The sequence below is a fragment of the Condylura cristata genome, unplaced genomic scaffold, assembly GCF_000260355.1.
Source record: "Condylura cristata isolate star-nosed mole 26May11 unplaced genomic scaffold, ConCri1.0 scaffold00036, whole genome shotgun sequence".
NCBI classification, from domain to species: domain Eukaryota; kingdom Metazoa; phylum Chordata; class Mammalia; order Eulipotyphla; family Talpidae; genus Condylura; species Condylura cristata.
The window spans coordinates 3,177,300-3,199,119 of record NW_004567137.1 but is presented as its reverse complement, the minus strand read 5'-3'; the positions used below and the strand labels follow the sequence as shown (position 1 = coordinate 3,199,119).

Genomic DNA, 21,820 nt, shown 5'->3' with positions numbered 1-21,820 from the left:
GGCAGACCTCTCCTGACTCACCTGCTGCTCCCCTCAGCAGTGTACTTCATCAATCTGCCTGTTCTGCTCCCCACTCTGTCTCTGGTGAAGCCATTCACTGCCCCTGCACCTCTGGCCTGTACCCCAGTTCTGTATGCATAAATAAATAAATCCTTAAAAAAAATAAACAGCAATCCTACTTCTAGACACTGACCTGAAGAACATAAAACCATCAACTCAGAAATATTGTATGCTCTATAACAATTACTACAGTGTCAAAGACAACGGCTAAGCTATGGAAACAACCTAATTGCCCACAAGATACACCATCTGCCCATCTGAGCAAAACTGAAGGACTCTGAGGGGATTCCACAAAGCAAAGTTAGCCAGAAAGCTAACTGGTTCCACCTAGATGGGCAATACGAGGAAGCCAAGTGAATCCATTCCAAACAGGAACTGCAGAAGGAGTAGCCGTCTGGGACAACAAGGTCTGTTTGTGGCTGCTGAGGAGTAAGACAACCAGGACAGCAGGACAGCCGCAAGCCTGTCTCCAGGAATTCTCCTCGTAGATCCCACAGGATGGGGTTTCAAGAATCACATAAGAATTGGAGCTTTGCGACAAAAGCCTGTGTCCCAAATGGGCAAAGACCCTTCTCCAGCAGCAGTGGGGTGAGGTGAATGGCGTGGTCTGAAACCAGAGGCAGAAAGTAAGATCAAACAGCAAGGATAATGACCCCAGGCACTAGATAACAGGGAGCCCCATCTCCCAGGGGTGGTTGGCATACTGGTGTGACTCAGCCTGTTGAATAACACAAGACCAAGTACCCATGTCTAGTGTCCCCTGGGTTCTTATTTGCTACCCCCAATTCCCTCATATATAGTGAAATAATCTTTGCACTTTGAAACAATTCACTTTGCTGGGGAAAAGGAAAAAGGCAGCCACAAATTCTGCAGTCAGACTGATTTCCCATGATAGCAGGGTAATAAAAATGAGGCTGCTATCCATTCTGATGCCAGCAAGGTACAGGGCACTCCTGGGTACCCAGTTTTATCATAGGATCACAAGGAAAGTTAGGGTCCCTCACCCAAAAGCATCTATAGCTATGTTGTGGACGTGTTTTGTGGGAAAAGCTCTATGCTTGAAAAATACAAAAATACAATTACAACGCTGACCCTGAAGAGTTCACCAAGTAAAACAGAGGAAAGTATGTTTTAAAGGAAATGCATTAAGCCCTCCTGTCATTATACAAACTTCATTTGTATAATGGCTTAAAATGCTTTTACATGGACTTTTGGGAACAATTCCAAGTCTCACAGCGCCCCAGGCCATGAGCATTGTTCTTGTTGCCCCGGGGAATCCCAAGAAACCAGACTGGAGTTCTCAGAAGCTGCAGGGGAAGGTTACCTACTAGAGGTGACAGGGCAGCAAGCAGCACAGTCGAGACTGAACCCCATGCCTCTGCCTGTTAACAAACATCTGTTGTCCACATCTGCTTTGAAAACTTCTCTTTTCATCCTTCAAGAGCTATGGTTCACGGGGGAGAGTGGAATTGGTTTCCTTACATCGCTGCTCAGCACCCAGAAGGCCTCATCCACCTGAGAAGCAGTGTCTCCCTGCACTTTAGGGAAGTCCCACCTCTCCTTCATTGTGGCCCCATTGCTGTCGTCCTCGCTTGCCTCTCCTTCTGGAACAGAAGACACTGCGGGACCTGCTCAGTCTGCCCTCCAAGCTTTTCCTGACTGGTTTGGATTTCCTGGTCTTGTTTTTCTCTGCGCTACATTCTGGGTAATTTCCTCATGTTTCTCATCAACCTAACTGAGTGTGCCGGCTCATACCTTTGAAAACCCATCTTCTATTTTTGAAATCCTTTCACATACACCTACTGTCTCATAGCAAGTGTCTTGCAGGAAGGGGAGTACTGTTCCCTATTCCGTTCCGCTAGCTCATCAGGGGTCAACCTCCATGGGGAGTATTTATTACAAGGATCCCTGATATACTCAGTCAGGAGAGCATTTTGGGGGGGTGCCTCCAACAGCCTGTTCCGTGTTATTTTCTCCACTTGGTAAAAAATATGGATCTCAGGCCTCCTTGGTGGTGCAGGAGTTAAGTCTCAGCACTATGAAGCTACAGACAGACACTGCAGCATGAGTTTGATCCCTGGCCAGGGAGCTGATGCACATGGTGCAGCAGACCTCTCCTGTTTCACCTGCTGCTCACCTCAACAGTGTATTTCAGTAGACTCATCTGTTCTGTTCCCCACTTTGTCTCTGATGAATCAGTTCACCAGAGAAATGTGGATCTCTTACTCCATGTGACTAGTTTAATTAAAAGGACATTTACTGTGCCTGTCACTCTTTCTGCAACATTCTAGGCTTACAGAAAATGAAACTTGCACAATAAACTGGCAAAGCAGTGTTAGAGGTGCCTCCCCAGAACCTGAAATCAGAATGCACTGACAAGAGGCTTCTCCAGATATCCCAATGCTGTCAGTGGCCCATCCTGCTTGGGGCTGGGGCTCTGAGGAATCCCTTTAACCCTTTCTCTATATTTTTATCCCTCTGAAATGCTTACTCAGTGTGTTCAAAATCAATGTTGTCTTAAAACTGTTTTTATTATCCTAAGTACACACCAACTATGAAAATGATTTGAGCAAGCTTTTAATTACTGGTTTTAGTTGTCTGGGATTCATGGCAGATTCCACCAATCCTTTTGTCACAGTGGAGTTATAGTCAGTCTCCTATTATGACCAATTTCTCAGCTGAGAGCATCAAGATATCTAAAGTTATACATAGGAAGACGATCTAAGATAATTGCTAGTTATTACACACCATCCGCAGTGACATTTTAAAAGCGACTGCTAACACATCACTGTCACACTCCGAGAAATTTTACAAAGATTAATTAAAGAGCTGATGATGAAACACTAACATTTACAGGATAACTGACACAGATCTATATAAATATATATTATTCAGCTGTATTTCTTGGTTTGAGAAATGGTCCTTCACAGTTAATTATCAAAATGTCCTTCCAACAGATGAACTCCAGTCCAGCAGGCAAAAACTGATATAATCTTTCTGCGTAAATTCATTATGTAAAGGAAAAAAAAAGAGAAATTTTTGAAGAACATATTTTTTTAAAGTTTCACAGGTTTTCATAGTTTTATTCACACTGGACAATTTTTTTCACATTTAATAAAATTTTAATACTACCTATTTTAAGATGCAAAAATAATCTACTTTGTTCACATGATAAAAGTACCTAGAGATTCCTACCTCTGAACTTCTTGGGAGGGTTGGCAAGGTCTCCAGCCTCTGGATGGACCACACATCTGTCATCCACTAACCTGGAAGGAAAAGCAAAGTAGGTTGTCATCACCATCAAATGCATAAAGCAGATGGACACTGCATCAATATTGACATGGGCCACTTCTTCACTAAGAAAATGTTTTTTCCATGTTTTTGCATATGATTTTTTTCCTTATTTTAGGTAACACTGGTCACTGTAGATGATTCATTGCCATAGGGTCCCCCCCCTGTGATGTGTGTCACCCCCAAGAAACCCTTAGTCTCCACCAGAGTCCATGGGGCTCCATCTCCACTCTGCTCTTCTTCTTCCTCCCCTTCTGATATAGCCTCAAGTCTATACTCATATTTCTAGGGTTCATTATTGGGCTGGTTCCACTCTGAGCCTTGGCTTTGTTTCTCTATGTTCCACCACATGTCTTGATGCTTCTCCATGACACCAAATAGAATTTGTCTTTCTCCTCCAGACTTATTTCTCCCTGCATCATTCCCTCCAGTTCCATCCATGTTGTTGAAAATGGCAAGACTTTATCTATTTTTAATATTTTTAATATTTAAGTAGAATGCCATTGTTTTCTTAGAGACATACTACAGACTCCTATCATTTGTTAGAAGAATAAAATGACTTCCTATCTGTAAGGTTCCTCAGAGCTTCTGACACAAAGTCAATTCTTAAATAAGTGTTTAGTAAATAAAATCAGGCACCCTTCTACCTTACACCTCACCACACTATCTCTTCTGGAAAATTATTTTACACATAATAAGAATTTAACAAATATTCATTAAACAAAGTGCCTCTGTAGTCACAAAATGCACTTTTTTTTAAAGATTTATTTATTTCTGAAACAGAACTGGAGTACAGGTCAAAGGTACAGGGGCAGTGAGAGGGTTCACCAGAGACAGAGTGGAGAGCAGAACAGGCAGATCATCAAAGTACACTGCTGAGGGGAGCAGTGGGCGGTCAGGGAAGGTTTGCCACACCAGGTGGGTCACCTGGGGGCAAGCAGGGATTGAACTCATGCTGAAGTAGCTTTAGCTTCTAAGTGCTGTGCTTTAACCTGCTGCGCCACCAGGGAGAGCCCACAAAATGCATTTTTAATCCCTATTAAGATATCAGCTCTCTGATGTGAGAGCCAGCAGCCCCAACTCTCCTGTTTGGAGAGGGAGCTGTGACTAGCAAGGGCCCACTGATATTCAAGTTCTCCACTGACCAAGTTGGTGGGTTGCTAGGCTTTCCCCAGAATAGGTGAGCATGTGAATGAGTCATTCAAAGCTATGAATTCACTGAAGGGAGATGACCAAATTGCAACTTTCTGTTTTATAAACAGCTAATTATCCAAATCAACCGGTAGTATCCGCACCAGCACTAGGTAAACCCCAATTTGTGATCAAATGTCCCTTGAATGAAGATGAATAGCCAAATGAAAATGAAACTTCTGGTTCCCACTACCAGGAAGAGACAGATTTTTCTATGAGATCCAACTTCCATAGAACAAAATGTTATTGTGATCAAGTAATATGGTTCTTTCTTTGATTTTTTTTTAATATACTTCATTCACACTGGTTTGGTAAAGTGTGGTTTCACAACAGCTGCCAAGCATGCAAGAAATTCCTTTTAAGTGTCTTCAAAACTGTTTTCTTAAGAGACAGGAAGTCACACTGGGTCAAGAAGAAGCAAATCCAAACCTCCACAATATCCAAATTCAACTAGAAACATTGACTGGGAAAGCCTCAGAGTCCTGAGAATGTCATGCTGTCACGTGTAATAGATTTTTTTAAGTGCTGTGAGAGAAAGGTCAGTGTTTCTAATTAGTTAAGAATGCAAGACATGATGATCATCAAATCATAGTCTTTTTTAGAACACATAAAAATTAGAAGGTGAATAGCAGTGAATGTCCACTCACCCTTTCTGCAGAACATTCCCACAGAAATACAGCCTCCACTCCCACATGGCTGATCCTAACAGTCCCTGCCTACAGGGAGAGGCTGGCAAAAGGAAAGAAAAAACTAAAAGCTATAAATTAGATTACAAGGCACATAGGCAACCATTTATGCTTATCCTCAATTATCAACAGCCCAGATAAAAATGTAGTAATTATTAGTGACTTCAGTTCTAAGAATGTGTCCTATTCTTATTTACAAACATCTGTGAAACTCACAATTATTTCATCATGCAGATTGAAAGAACTGGAACTGTACAGAATTTATAACCATTTACCTAACCTCAGGGTATTTAAAGTGCCCACAGACAAGTGACTAGAGAAGATGTGATTTAGGTACACACTGTACTGTTTAGAAAATAAAAGGTGGAATCCTGCCATTTGCAATGACATGGATGGACCTATTTAATGAAATAAGTCATATGGAGAAAAACAAACACTATGATTTTATTCTTATGTGGTAAACAGACAAATAAAACAAACAAACTGAATGAAGCATTGGGACTGAGTTTAGAGAGAACAGGAAATGGATAGGATAGAAAAACAAGCCAGGGTATGGATCTGTTACAAAGAGGTATACAACCATGAATTCTCAAAGTTATTTATGGAGCTGGTTGACACAAAGGCAGCAAGACCACCAAAAGCCTCCACTTTTATACCCCTGGGGTGGAACAGAGCTACTTACCACCTTTCTGGCAGCACTAACACTGGAGGTGGGTATCGCACAGAGGTTAAATAGCGCCCTGTCTATTTCATCACCACACTTGACACATTTTCTTATAACAGCTGGCAGAATTGTCTGATCTTCCAATAAATTCTAACACTATCAGGTCAAAAACTGAATCCACCTTGTTCACCACTATATCCTTGGAATCCACTTGAATGAGCAATGGTAGCCACTAAATAAGAGTTTAAATTTTCTTCTGCTGGGAGGAGCAAGATGATTTACGTCTGGTTCTTTCTCATAAGGATATTTATCAAAAAGTTCAACATTTCAACATCTTTCTATCACCCCGCATGTCAGCACCCTCTTTAAATGTGGCCCTGGATACAATCCCCTTGCATCCAGATGTGCCCCTAACACATGCAGAGGGCCAGGGACCTTTCCGCCTTCTTCCTGACACAGTTTAGAATTAGTGGTCCTGAGATGGAAGCAGCTTCCATGACACTCCAGCCCATCTCTGCCTTTTCTGAAGCCCACTTTACCTTCCACTGGGTTTAAGGCTACATAATTCCAGTTCCTTTTCTTGTATACTACTGATAAGCCAGGTTTTCACATCTACATTTAGGGCAGTTAACTTTTATAACCTAAAAACAAGAATTTACAATTGAAGAGCAACAAATATAAAGATCAACCTTTGACCTATGAGCAGAACCAATTGAAAATCATGTATTCCACTTCTAGTTAATTCATATTGAGACACTACCATTTTAATTACTGTTTCCCAAATTTGGTGAAAGCAGTGAATCATATGGGGAGGTAATGATACCCATCACCACCACCACAAAAAAAAAAGTCCTTTGGTCCAGACCTACTGAATCACAAGTTCAGTCCAAACTTGGAATTTGTATTTTTAACAACCCTCTGACCTTCCTTTAATGGGTCAGGAGTACTTGTTCTACCACTGTAGGCTGGACTATCCTCTACAAGAGAACTCATCACACTCCATCAAAATTTCTTAATTATACATACGTAAATCATAAATCCTGAAAAGGAACAGCCCATTTCTGCTTTGTATCATAAAATGCCTGACTTACAACTATTAGGCCTCAATAGTGCTAACTATAGTACTAAGAATCAAGGTGTTAAATACCATTTGAGAGAATGAGTGACCTTTTGAATAATTGATAAAATTATTATATTTTGATCATCCACATAAATAGCATAATAACTAGAGCTAACAAGTGGTTGCCTAAGGAATGGCAAGAAATGAAAGAAAAGCCTGGAAGCTTTGCCTGTCCAGGTGTGCCCAGATAATTATCACAACTGTCAAAGCAGAAATAACAGCATCTCAAATAACACCTTTGACCCCAATATATCAGTGTACCTTTTAATGGACTATAATTATTTTTTAATGTCTGAATCAGCATGTAATTCAAATAGGCAATTAAAGGGACAAGCTGGCATTCTCAAACTGTCCTTGAAACTCAACTAACATTCAGTCCGTTCTAATTCACGTCTATCTTCTCTCTATAAAGTCATGCTTGCTTAAAACATATACCTGCTCCTTGTACCACGAAGTGATTCTGTTCATCTCAAAATTACTCTAAAGAATATGTAAATAAAGTAAATTCAAGGAAAATAAGGAGGTGGGGAATCCACCGTGGACATGATTTTAGTAAGAAAGGGGGAAGGGGTATCTAGGTTCATGAGCAAGATGGAATCGCCCTTGAAGTACTTTCAGAGCTCTATCACCTATAACCTGTCTGCTCTGGGGTTTGCACTCTACCAGCACCTGAACTTCTCTCTTGCTGCAATTTGGTTTCCTATATGATCTGTCCCCTCCCCACCACTACCCACCAGCGTCCCAGCCCCCGTAACCTGGCACAACATTCAACTCACTCTTTCACTGTCATTTAAAAGTAGCTCTAGAACTGAGGGGAAAACCCTTGAGTACCAATCCTTGTTCTACCATCACCTCACCAATTGTTGGATGCCAATCTCTTCCATTCCTGTGACTCGACTTCTAAACAATGCACCTGTGACCTCACCAGCTCCTTCTGCCTCTGTGGCTTTTCATTAATTGGATTCTGTTTTGTAACTAAAATTGGCTTGTGGTAACCTTCTCCGATACCAGATTCTGACTCTTATTTTATACATCCTTACTAGTATCTATTAAAAGTGTATGCATTATTTTATCATTTCCAGCAAAATACTAGGATGGTCCATTCACTCATAATAATCTTAGAACATAATACTTTTAAAACTGAAGATCTTATCATTCAGTGATATGGACATTTTTGTCATTATCATTACTCAAGTTGCCCAAATAAGGAGCCAACTTCAAGAATCAATTTCTTGTTTTTATGCCCACCAAGTTGTCTCATAATTTGTAGTAACTGAGTAGGAAATATACAATTCTACAGATGTCACATGCATACCTTACATCTGACAGATCCTGCAGCCATAAGCAATTCACATCACCAAAGAGAGAAGTAGTTGCATTGCAAAACTTTCTGCCAAAAAAAAATGTTCTAACATATACGTGCAAAACAGATGCAACACACAGAATTCACTCATAGCTGCACTTGTGTTTTGCCTGTGTAAGAGGACAAGATGAAATTCACTTTGGATGCCTTTTGAAATGTGACATTCTTGTAAATTAAATCAATAAAATTTCATGTGATCTTTTCAGGTGATTACTTTTAAAAATGTTAATAACAAATATTTTCAGTTCAAATACTTAAGTTTAATTCTATAGATAAGCTTTCCAACTGTACACAGGTTTGTTGCTACAAATATTTCTAAAACTGTTTCCAGGCCTCCCTGGGCAAAGTCTCAGCTAACAGGCTACGGCCTGAGTTCAATCTCTGACCAGGGAGCTACTCCCACATACGGAGTAGCAGACCTCTCCTCATCACCCGCTGCTCCCTTAGGTATTATATTTCAGTAAATCCACTTGTTCTGCTCCCTAGACTATCTCTGGTGAGTCGTCTCACCCCTTCCTCCACCTCTGGCCTTCATCCCAGTTTTTGTACACATACAAAAAATATTAAATAAAAATAAAAAATTGCTTCCTTTCAAAGTTGAAACTGTGCTGGCTCTTAGCTATTTAAACTATTTCCAGTTATTTTTTCATGGAAAATAAAATCCATCTTAACTGCATATATATTAAGACATAATAATTCAATTTTTGTAATAATACTCCATGGACACTGAAAACAGAACATGAATCCTCATGTTAAATTTTTTGATCAGTACAATTAGCCAGAAAAGGTCAGTGTCCTTTAAGAGAAACAGATATCATGTAAACTACAAAGAGTGATATTTCTTACAAAGCAGCCCTTTCATAAGTCACTGAAAGAAGTCAACATTTTGTGAAACAGTTATCCTCCATACATGGGTGCTAATGAAACCAAGAAGAAAGAAACAAAAATAATCATACATTATTACACATTGCCTTTCAAAAAGAAAGGTCTTCATTCAAATATGACTTCAGAAAGGATCTGCCCATATCCCCTGAAAATCTAAGTTTTAATCCACCCAAAGAAAAAAATCATGACGTTTTCCTCTCAAGCTTTCCTTCTCTACCCAGTCACCTCCTCTTCTTAATCCTCTTCACCCTCCTGCTCTGCCTTCTTTAACCAAGTGCCACCACAAGTCAGTTTGTGATGCACTATCTCCTTGTCTGCCCATGACCTTTCTCAAGAAGTCAAAGCATTTGCAAGTGCCTCTCTCAGGATGTGAATGGACATCTAGATCGGTGGAGATTGATTGTTTCATTATGGCTGGGTTGACCTTCACAGCTATCAGTGCTCAATCATCTGCAAAGCCCTAGAGACATTGGCGCTGGTAAAAGTGATTCACCAAGGAAAGTTCAGATCCAGATGTTTACAGCTAATATACTGCCACACCTCTGTGAGTTTTCAGCATCTTGGCACTAAGTTGGAGACATTCTCAGGAAAAGGGCCCTAAGCTGGGGAAAAGAACTTCTCACCCCCACCCCCCACCCCACCCCATCTTCTTCGAATGGCTACTGACGGCCCCTGCCCCAGGTTTCAGCCTCTTTGTTACCCTCTCACACCTTCCCATGGTTGTCTTTTAGACTTTGTTCACAGCATATTCTTGTTACACAGCAAACTAAATTCAAGAAATATGAACTCAAATATTTTCAAAATAACACAGTTATGCATGCCACCTAACTTAGAAAAGAACAAAGACTAAGAGCCCATCAAAAATGACCAGAAACCTTTGATAAAGAATTTCTAGGAATGAAAAATATTAGGTGAAATGCATAGGTTGGTTTAAGAGAACTAATTACTAACCTAGTAGATAGATCCTAAGAAATCACTCAACATGAAACAGAGGACAAGGACAAAGAAAACATGAAAATATAAAGAGAGGGAAATAAGCTTACCATGCATGTGCAGTCAATGTCCTGGTATGAGAAATAAGAGACAGTAGAGAGGGGCAGTATTTTAGAAATAAAGAGCTAAGAATTTCTGGAGCAAGTGATGGGTATGAATCCACAGATGTAGACAATACGACCTACTGGGCAGCAACCATCTCAAAATCTATATTATAAAACAGGAAAGTAATTTCTTCAAATGCCAAGGAAAAAAATAATGATTCAGCTAAAATAACATAGCCTGCAAAATTAAACTTTCAGAACAAAGATAATATGAAGCAATGTTTCAATAGATAGAGTTTATCGCTAACAGACTCTAAAAAGCCTTCTAAACTATACTCCAGGAAGAAGGAAAATAAGTAGAAAATATAAGCTATAGAAGTGAGGAGGAAAAAAAAAACTGCTACACATGTAAATTAACCTAAAAATACGCTGTCAACATGAAAGAATAATAATGACTAAACAGCATGTGAGTTTAAAAAGCACAGTACTAAAATACCAGAAAACTGCATATAAATAGTAAGAGAGGGGTCAAATAGTCTCATGACTCTGAACTATAGAGGAAATATATGAATATGTAGAGGAAATATATGAAATATATGCGTTGTTGAATCCATGAAATAACCTTCTAAAAAATACTGCTGAAACAACAGAAACAAAGCAATACCAGTAGAGGTAGGGGGAGACAGTAAGAAAAAAAAATAAGCAAAAATTCCATCAGCCAAAAAGTATTGGGGCAAAAAAAATCATAATAATAAACAAATATATCATAATAAGTTAACCTTTTAACATCATTAAAAGATTTAAAAAAAAAAGAAAAGAAAAGATGGGCCCTCCCTGGTGGCACAGCTGGTTAAAGCACTGCACTGAGAAGCTAAAACCACTTCCGCATGAGTTCGATGCCCGCCTGAGGAGACCACATGGCGTGGCAGACCTCTCCTGGCCCTCCCGCTGCTCCCCTCAGCAGTGTACTTCATCAGTCAGCCTGTTCTGCTCCCCACTCTGTCTCTGGTGAAGCCTCTCACAGCCCCTGAGCCTCTGGCCTGTACCCCAGTTCTGTATGTATAAATAAATAAATCTTTAAAAAAAAAAAAAGATGATTGGTTGAAAAAATTCAACTAAATGCTACTTTTTTTTTTAAGTTTTTTTTTTTTAAGATTTATTTATTTGTACATACAGAACTGGGGTACAGGCCAGAGGCTCAGGGGCTGTGAGAGGCTTCACCAGAGACAGAGTGGGGAGCAGAACAGGCAGATAGAGGAAGCACACTGCTGAGGGGAGCAGCGGGCGGGTCAGGAGAGGTCTGCCACGCCATGTGGTCACCTCCAGGGCAGGCGGGAATTGAACTCATGCGGAAATGGCTGTAGCTTCTCAGTGCAGTGCTTTAACCCGCTGCGCCACCAGGGAGGGCCCTAAATGCTACTTTTAAGAGTCACACCTAGGATATAAGCAAAGATGATCCAGCAATTCCATTGCTAGGTACCACCCAAAGGACACAAAAACATTAATTCAAAAGGATACCTGCACCCCTATGTTTATTGCTGCACTATTTAAAATAGGGAAGCTGTGGAATCAACCCAAATGCCCAAAAATAGATACCTGGATCAAGAAAATGTGGTACATATACACAATGGAATATTACTCAGCGATCAAAGAAAGATAAACTCATGCCATTTGTGGCATGGATGGAGTTCAAAGGGATTATGTTTGTGAAATAAGCCAGAAAGAAGAAAAATACCAGGTGGCTTCACTCATAGCAGGATTGTTAAGGAAGTAGTTAGAAAAAAAAGTAATTGTAATAAAGTAAAAATGAAAATCTACAAACAACTATAAACTAGAGACATTCTACAGGGAAGGAGAGGGGGACAGGATCAAAACTCGGGTGGGAAGAGCAAATGGGACTATGGTGATGGCACACGGGTGAAGTGGTGGTAGGAAATCCACAGGGATTACAACTGAGATGGAAAAATGTACAAAATGAAGAATGAATCTATATATATATATATATATATATGCACACACACACATACATATATATACATACATATAATTTTTCAAAAAAAAAACATAAGCAGAGAAAAAGACACAGCAGAGAAGCACCAAGCAAAGGAAAATTATAGTCGCAGTAATAATATCAAGAAAACAGACAAGAAAAAAAATCATTGTTCAGGATAAAGAGAACCATTCTTTGAGAAATGTTTCAGGTCTCTAAGAGACATGAGATCCTAAATTTATATATGTAACATTCTCAAAATAAATAAAATAAAATTTATAGGTATTACAGGGATGCAACAGCAAAGATATTATCATGGTGGCTGAGGTTTCAACACACTTCTCAACTACTGATAGGGCAAACAGACCAAATTCAATGTGGATAGATGCTTTCAAAATCCATAATTAACAAGCCACATCTAATGGATGTATATAAAATCTATATCTTCTTGTAGAAGGATACAAAATTTGAAACAACTAGAGCAAATATTTTCCTTTTCAACATATAGAGAACATTAACCTATCAGGTCCTTCAGATTATATAGTTTACACATCCCTATTATGTTTCTAAAATTTATGGTAAATGTATAGGTTTTTACAAAAATATTCTTCTCCTGGTACAGAGTGAACTAGTGTTTAGTTAAAAATCATGCACTCTCCAGAAGCTTAGGTTCTCCTTCTACAACCCCACACTGTAATCTAAAACCTTCCACACTGTAATGTATTGCATTATATGTGCAAGTGTATGTGTCTAATAACACAGTGAACTCTTGGGGGACTACAGCAGCAGCTTCGTTTTAAAAAACACAAAACCCAGCATAGTGACCCAACACTAGCTTTGTTACTGTGAAAAAAATAATTGTTGAGTGAATGGACATTTCAGTAGACAACAAAATTAAGGGAAGCAAGGACAGAATGAGGCTGATGATGATTAACAGGAAGAACATAAGTAGGAAAGAGGAAATAAGTATATACAAATGATATCTCTGTTCATGCTTGGCTAGTTGCCTCAGCAAACTATAAAGAAACATTTAACTACATATTTTAGAAGGGGACCTCAAAAGACATGCTCTCAGTAAGAACTTCTAGGCAGAACAGAACAAAAATCAGCCAAAACATTTCTTCCCTTGGAAATGGTCAGAGCAGTTTCACTATATAAAGGTTAGCACTCTACACTCTGAAATCCTCAGAGCACAATGCAAATGGAGACTACTTTTACAGCTGTCAGGACAGGCCTCTTTCCTGTCCCTATCAGCCTGCTGCCTTCTTCTGAAAGAGAGAAGAGAATCAACTACCACTACCTAGGTAATCATCCATAAAAGAGAAATATCCCTGAGAAGACCTGGTTGGCAAGAGAAGTTCCCTGGCCAGAAAAACTCCTGTCAACAATGGATCCATTCCCATCATCACACTAGACCGCCCCCCCCCCGCCCCCACCATCCACTGCTACAAGCAAATGATTCTTGTTTCTCTATCAATGAGTAACTAGGACACTTCTAAAACTTACCAGAAAAAGTAAACCTATAAAAACATTTCTTTAAAAAAGGACCTTAGAGTTCACATACTTCCTTCAAAAACAGTTTCCAGCATTTAATCCATAATGGCTAAGTGTGAGCAAATACAATTTAAGAAAAACACAGCCACAGCTGTAACAGGTATGAATAGATTCAAGGGTAGAAGACCAGCAAGGGTCTAACTGTGACTGAAATAACAGATACACCCTCTTTTTGTTGTTGTTGTTGTTGTTGTTGTTGTTGTTGTTGTTGTTGTTGTTGCTGTTGTTGCTGTTGTTGAATCAGATACACGCTCTTTTAAAGGAATTCCAAAAATAATGAAGCAACTTGTCTGACCTCTGAAAGCAGAGGAAATGCCAGAGGTAAATAAAAGCAAACAGAAAAGTCTGATGGTCAAAAAGAGCTATACATATATGCACTGAATTCATTGATTTCCCTTGCTTCCAGGTTAAATTCTTGTTCTAACCCACACAGGGAGAAATAACTTCGCTTTAAAAGTACAATTCATGGCCCTCCCTGGTGGCTCAGCAGGTTAATAGCGCTGCACTGAGAAGTTCAAGCCACTTCCATGTGAGTTGGATCCCCGCCTGCCCCGGAGGTGATCCACGTGGGGTGGCAGACCTCTCCTGACTCACCCACTGATCCCCTCAGCTGTATACTTCAATGATCTGCCTGTTCTCTGCTCCCAACTCTGTCTCTGGTGAATCCTGTCACCGCCCCTGCACCTCTGGCTTGTACCTCCGTTCTGTATGCATAAATAAATCTTAAAAAAAAAAAAAGTCATTGAAGAACTTAACTATTAAAAGTACAATTCATAAAGAAACCTTGGTAAGGTAATTATTTTAAATGCATGCATACTCCCAGCTCTGGTCTCTATTTCTTAAACAGTGAGCATCCTATTTACAAATAAAAGTCCCTGAAGTGACATAGGGGCTTCTACCGAAATAGGACAAAAATAGGATATATAAATTTAACAATATATATATTTTTTTAATGTTCTAGTAGCACAAAGGTGTCCATTCCATAATAAATGTGTGATGCTGGGAAGCTATTTCTCTGACCTAACTAAATAATTGAGGTAATTTTTACATCAACTCTGCACATCACTAGTATGACAATGAAAACTACTCAAGGCAAAATGAACACTGCATAGAGGTCACTTGTCATCATCATTCAAAATATGCATTCTAATGCCCAGAACAAAGTACATGTTCAATAATTAACCATCATTTTCATCATTATTATTAGCATTTATTTTGTAATTTACAAAATGATCTAAGTTTTGGAATATATCTTCATCTCTATGTGTTCTAGTGCCCTTTCCACAATTACATTGACTCCAGGTACTCCCTCCTTTTGGTAATTGAAAGATATTTACCTATAAGGTAATCATTTAAAAAATATATAAAATCTTCATCAGGAAACTCATCCATTTCATAAATATTTATTGAGCAGCTACTATATCCCAGGCATTTTTCTAAGAGCAAAGACTAAGGTTCTTGCAGAGGATAGTGGGGAGGAGATAAATAAATAATAAACATTATCAATCCACAGGTTATATAGTACCCTGAGGGTTGGTGCTATAAAAAAGGGAACCATAAAAGACTTGAAGACAGCAAAGGGGGTGCGCCATGGATAGACAGTCTGTGCAAAGCCACACAGTGGGAGATTTAGGGGGCTGGAGAATCTGAAAGAGCCAATGTGGGCTGATAGGAGTGACTATGAAAGGGAATGATCTGATAAGAAGCCAGAAAAGTCAAGAAATGGACAGCCACCCTGGATACATTCTCCCAGACTACCTTCCACTCTGAGGGAGAGGAGTCACAGCAAGTTGGGCAGAGAATGGTGGCTACAACCTGGCTCACTTCTCAAAAGATGAGCCTGCTTGCCATGCTGAGAAGAGACTAGAGGGAGAGAGGGAGACAGAGAAGGCAGCCCACCCTGGAGATAGCACAGGAACCGGGTAAGAAAAGTGAGGCAGCAGGAGAATTCAGGAGACATACAAACAATTATTCTCTCTTTAAAGACTATTCTATTGGTTTGACGGTGGAATTGTACATAGCAATTGAGTATTTACTGTAAGTGAGGTGCATTTAAGTATTTCAAGGGGGAAAACTATGTAGGCACAGAGTAAGCACTTAATAATCACTCACTTAATTCAGTAAACATACATTTAACTTCTTGATGGAAAATGTTAACAAACATGATTTTTCATAGGAAAAATTATGCCTCAGCCCTGCTGCTCATAAAGCAGATCGTTTATTTCTATTCATTCATCTGTTCATGAAACAATACAGTTAACCACCTACTACTGACAGTCTTAACTAAGACTTCAGGGGAAAACCTGGATAAAGGTGTGTAAATAACCCAAATAAATTCACATTTAATGAACATACATGAAAAGAAAGTCAGGGTGAAGTAGAGCCTTATTAGCAATGTAGGACTCAAAAATCAGCACTGCATGGATGAGTCTCCTGCTCAGTATGAACCAGACAAAAAATAAGCAGTGCAGTGCTTTCCAGTATTAAGCCCTCTTGACTGATCAAAATATAATCTGAGGTTTCCAGTGCATTTGAATCTTTCTAAGCGCATTCTGCAACCTGCATAGCAATTACAGAAAGAAAATATTCCTCCTCAAAGAAAAAATATGTACCATTAGAAAGTCAATGTTGAATGAAATATATGTCAAGGAAAGAATCAGAAATTGTAGTCATTTGTAATCATTGACACTGACAGGTCTGCACTATAATAAGGTAGAAAACACATAAAGAAGTATTTCAACAAAGTCACTCTTCTTCCCCACCCAACTCAGCCTATGCTATTTCCATTTATGAACTGTACCAAGCACAGAGAATTCAGCCTGTGAGACAAGGCCTGGCTGGAGGCACTGCAGGGCAGGTGAGATGCCCAAGCCAGAACATACTGTCACACGGGAAAACCATGTCACCACCTCTACAACCGAAAGGGAGCAGCTCTCTCAGATTTATTATAGGTTTCACAAGATTCCTGTAATGCCCCTCTCTCCTAGTTTCTTGTATCCTTCTGTAAATGCTGGTGCTTATTCTCTGCCATTAGTCAGAAGTCTTTTCTTTGAGGATGTGTCTTTGGCAACATCAAGAATACTTGCTGTTTGCATCCTAAGACCACACTATCAATCTTATACAAAATATTTTCTGCATGCCACAAAAGTTGCTTTGGATGTCTTGTTACTATTTTATTCTGACCCTACTCTTTGAACACTTCCCTCTCCCATCTGTAACTGTAAATACAATCTGGCTTAGCAACAAATGGACCCCACCACCACCACCACCATGCCCCAGGGAGCTCTAAGACTCAGACTGCCCCCTGAACCCATCACTGTAGGGCATTGTGCAGAGGACACGCCACAGCCCAAGCAGGACTCAAGCAGCTATGGACAAAGAAAGAAGAGAGAGAAGTTCTAGCTCCTCTAAGATCAAGCATTAGGAGGAAAAGCGTAAGCTCTAAACTGCCAGGAACCAGTTTTTCCCCCCACTGTAGAAAAAGTCTGCGAGAAATTAAAGCCTCCAAGAAGGAAAGAAATGAAGAGAGAGAGGCTTGGACTTCCAAAGGAATACAAACCAAAAGCCTCTCTTAAATTACTTAGGCTTCTGTCCCTTGTATAAGAAGTAAGTGTAGCTTGGAAGGTCACGTAACAAGAACAGATAAAGTCCAAGCAACCAGAAAATCCAGACTAGCCACATAACCAAAAGAAACTAAATTCATTTGTCATTGATTCATTCTGGCAACAACAAATATTCAGTAAGTGCTGATGATGAGCCAGCCCTGTCCTGGGCCCCAGAACCAGCAGCACAGACACACACCCAACCCAGAGCCCCATGTTAACGTAAGCACCATCACAGTTTGTCCCACACACTGTTCCCCAAGCCTGGGGTCCAGGGCCAAGTTTCAAGGAGTCTCCCGGAAAGGAACGTATTTTCCCATGAATATACATCTTTATGTGTTCACAGGAAGTTGTAGCATAAATGTTCTCAGTGTTTCACAGGGACACACAACCTCCAAAAGAGGACGAAGACTCTGAGAACACAAGCAGAGCTCTGGATCTGGGAGTCTGGAAGTTCTTATAGAAGTTCTCATCTTTACGTTGGCCTGGTTTGCTTAAGGAAGACATATTCTACTCAGTGACATAGAAAATACTGCTCTTTCAAATAGATTACAAAGATAGCTCTTTTATTAATTTTTCTATGAAACTGGACAGCATCTTGAGGTGCTTTAACAGGGGAAGAGAAAAAATGTGGGGGACACAGGTCCTCTCCTTAGATGCCATTACAGTCTCATTTTCCAAGGAGGCTGGTTTTAGCCAATATACACTTCAATCATTTTTTTTCTAACTGATAGAAAGCACCTATGTCATTAAGTTTTAAAGGACCCAGTTTACAAATATTGCTATCAACAGTCAATTCCATATATTTTTTCTTTTCCCTTAGGAACTTAATCTGAATGTGAAAGTTTCTGCATTATAATTTAAGAACAATTAAAACACAAGCAAAATGCCAGTAACACTTGGAAAGTCACTGGACAAAGTAAGACTAAACAAGCTTCATTTGAAAATACAGATTTCATCATTAGAATATTAAAACAGAGGAAAATAATGTTATAAAGCCCGCCCAGTAAAGGTATCTCCTACTTCATTCTGCCCTTCTTTGTGTCCCTACTTTCTAAGTCCTCCTAAAGCAGGCAAGCAATCTGTTGTAGACCCCCGGACCCAAAAGGAAATGTGTCTCTTTCCACCTGCAAAATAGTTTTCTGATAAACTGATACTGATAAGATTCCTATCTGGTAAAAAAGAAAAATAGGAACCAGGGAAGGAGGGGGGCAAGGAGCAAAGCAGGGAGAGGCCCAAATGAACCATGCTGGAGAACTATGGGTGTCTTGGTTTAGGGTATGGTATCATAACAACGCCCGGAGGGTGTGACCCTATACTGCTAGATCATAGGCAGAGCTGTAAACCAAAGTTACCTCAATAAAAAGCATAACGAAAAACAGGAACCATGGTCAGCATTTGCCCTTACTCATAAGAGATATTTAAAAAGCAGCTGCTTGATTATCATTATATTGTCACCAAAACTTCCTCTAAGAATGTGATCCGGTCATTTTTGTGTTGGCTGCCCAACTCCTAGGCTACCAAAAGCATTTGCTTTTTTGAGGCAACATAAGGAAATTGAAGACCAAACAACCAAGGCACACAGTGAGATTTGTTTTTATCCTGTTCAAATAGTTCAGCTTCTACCTCTCTTCTCTAAAAGATGTCTTTCCACGGCTAGGCAACCTTGGCTGACATTTTTGGTAAGATTTTCCCAATTCCCTTTAAATTGTCTGAGAGTTTCTTGGGGGTCCTTGCTAGATGACATCACACCCAACCATCAATGGAGAGGCCTCAGGAAAACATTCCAGCAGCAATTTTGTTTGTCTCCTAGTGGATGTGTTTCTTTCCAGGAATAAAACCAACTTCGGTAGGACACGCTCTCATTATTTCTCTAGCTAATATGTATCTCATTCTTTCTGTTATCATGTTAAACAATCAACAGATTTTGTATAAAACTTACCCAAAACATTTGAAAATTGAATCTTTTACTCAGATGGTTTTAATATCCAGTCATCTTGCCAAATTAATATTTCCAATCCAATTTTTCTCATCCAAAAAAAAAAAATACACATGTCCATGGGTACCTTATCTCAGTGGACATGCTGTAGGGGAAAAGTGCAGATTGAGTAATATACCCACGCTCCCACAAATCATATAGCTTTGAAGCTTTGTTTTAAAGTTCTGTCAGCTTGGCCCATTAAGTCATAATGCTGTTCATAATAACAAATGACATGGAAAAAAATACATCCACTAGGAGACAAACAATTCTTCAACTGTATGTTTCTGGATCAGGCCTCGGGAGGTTGTGGCTGAAAGGCCATATGCCTGCAGGACAGTGGCCTCGCCTGCCAGGATGAATAGGAAGTCCCCTGAAGCAAGAAAAACAAAAACCTTCACTGCTGCGGTCCTTGCTTTGGCCTGCCTAAAGAAGCTCTGCTTAGGGCACAGGAACCACTTATGGGCAGTAAATACACCCAAAACACCATAGGACTTTTCCCTCTTGGGGTCCTATATTTCAATATTAAATTAGTGAAATGACATCTCTTTGGTGACTTGCTTTACTCAAGTCTACACCACCAAATTCCTTCTACACGTCAAAAGGGTATGAGAGTAGCCACTTTCCCTGTGGTCACCCTCAGCCTAGCTCTGAGGGGATGTTCAGTCCTTCCTTTCACACCCCAGAGCCTCCTCCCTGGCAGGAGAGATCAAGATTCCAACAACTTGGCTGACAGGAGCTGTGACTGGGCCAGACTCATCTGCATTCCACACATAACCTGAAGAACTGCTCAGTAGCAGGGCTCCCTTTCAAGAGCTGGAATTTAAAAACAGGAAAAGAAAGGATGTGATAGGATATGTTTTACTTTCCCCCTTTTAATGTCAATTTCCTTTAATTTATGGATGTCTTGATTTAGAGAGCCTGGTACTTCACCCTTTCAGCTGACTGAAATGTTAGACTTGAAAAAAAACAGTCCCAACCAGATCTTCTTTTAACAATCAACAAAACTTAATTCCCTGTCTCCTCTCTTCTGTTTCAACTTTTTTTATAAAAGTAAGAAGGAAAGAGTACATGGATGACACTCCAAATACCATGACAGAGCTGCTGAATTGTAGTCAGATGATAACTGGAGGGGAATTCTAAAGTATTTCATTTATGTATGTAACTAAAGCAAAGTATTTATCTTTTCCAAATCAGTTCATCAATAAACACAATGTTAAATAAACACTGAGTTATATAACCAAGTCAACATTTTCTTTATATTGACATCCCTACTGCAAGGGAGATGTTTTCCTGCTTTTGAAATTATATCAAATCTTTTTTTTTTTTTTAAGATTTATTCATTTACTCATATAGAACTGGGGTACAGGCCAGAAATGCGGAGGGTGAGAGGATTTACCAGAGACAGTGTGAGGAGCAGAACAGGCAGATCGACGAAGTACACTGCTGAGGGGAGCAGCGGGAGGGTCAGGAGAGGTCTGCCACGCCATGTGGTCACCTCCGGGGCAGGCGGGGATCGAACTCATGCAGAAGTGGCTTTAGCTTCTTAGTGCTGTGCTTTAACCCGCTGCACCACCAGGGAGGACCGAAATTATATCTAATCTTAAAAGCTAAGTAAGCACATCAACAATTGTTTAGGATTTATTTTTCTTTCTTTATACATACAAGAATTGGGGTGTAGCCAGAGGTGGGAGTGAGAGGTGTTTCTCTACCAGAAACAGAGTAGTGGGGCAAAACAGGCAGATCTACTGAAATACATCGCTGAGGGTGGCAGCAGGGAGATAGGAGAGGTCTGCTGCCCCATGTGAGTCAGCTCAGGGATTGCACTTGTGCTGCAGGGCTGGTGAGAGCTTGATAATGCTGAGACTACCACCAGGAGGCCTCCAAACATATCAATATTAAAATGTGTAATAAGATTCAGCTCTTGCTAGTAAATAGGGCCATATGTTCACCTTATGACTATATCATTTAATTTTTTAAAAAAATCTTAATGCTAATTTTTAAAATTTCTAGAATGTGCCAGGATAGTTGTTCAAATAGAGGCGTGACCTCACTCCCAGCTCCCCAAGGAGCAATGACGAACATAAGGTGAGCATCACTAGAACTCCCAGTTTTAAAAAGGGCAACTGAAGTCAGAGATTAACTAGTTTGCCTGTGTTCCCAGAACTCTGCAGGGTAGAAGAAAACACAATATTAAGCACTTAAACAACTCTTTCCAAAATCCATGTTGCCTTTAAAAACTCATTATCAAATATGTATTTATTTAATAATTTGACTTCAACCTTAAAATTAAATATGATTTTTAATCTCAATGACATTCTTCAAAGACATAGAAAAAATGTTGATGAGATTCATATGGAACAACAAAAAACCTCGAATAGCCAAAACCCTCATGTCTA

At 39.8% G+C, this 21,820-nt stretch overlaps 1 protein-coding gene across 1 annotated transcript in view; it reads right to left on the bottom strand.

The window, feature by feature from the left end:
- ITPR2 (inositol 1,4,5-trisphosphate receptor, type 2) overlaps nt 1-21,820 on the bottom strand; it is a 450,179-nt gene that overhangs the window by 408,664 nt on the left and 19,695 nt on the right. The window contains exon 2 of the mRNA XM_004693199.2: nt 3,256-3,326. Coding sequence (XP_004693256.1) covers nt 3,256-3,326 — 71 coding nt within the window. The remainder of the gene's footprint in view (nt 1-3,255; nt 3,327-21,820) is intronic.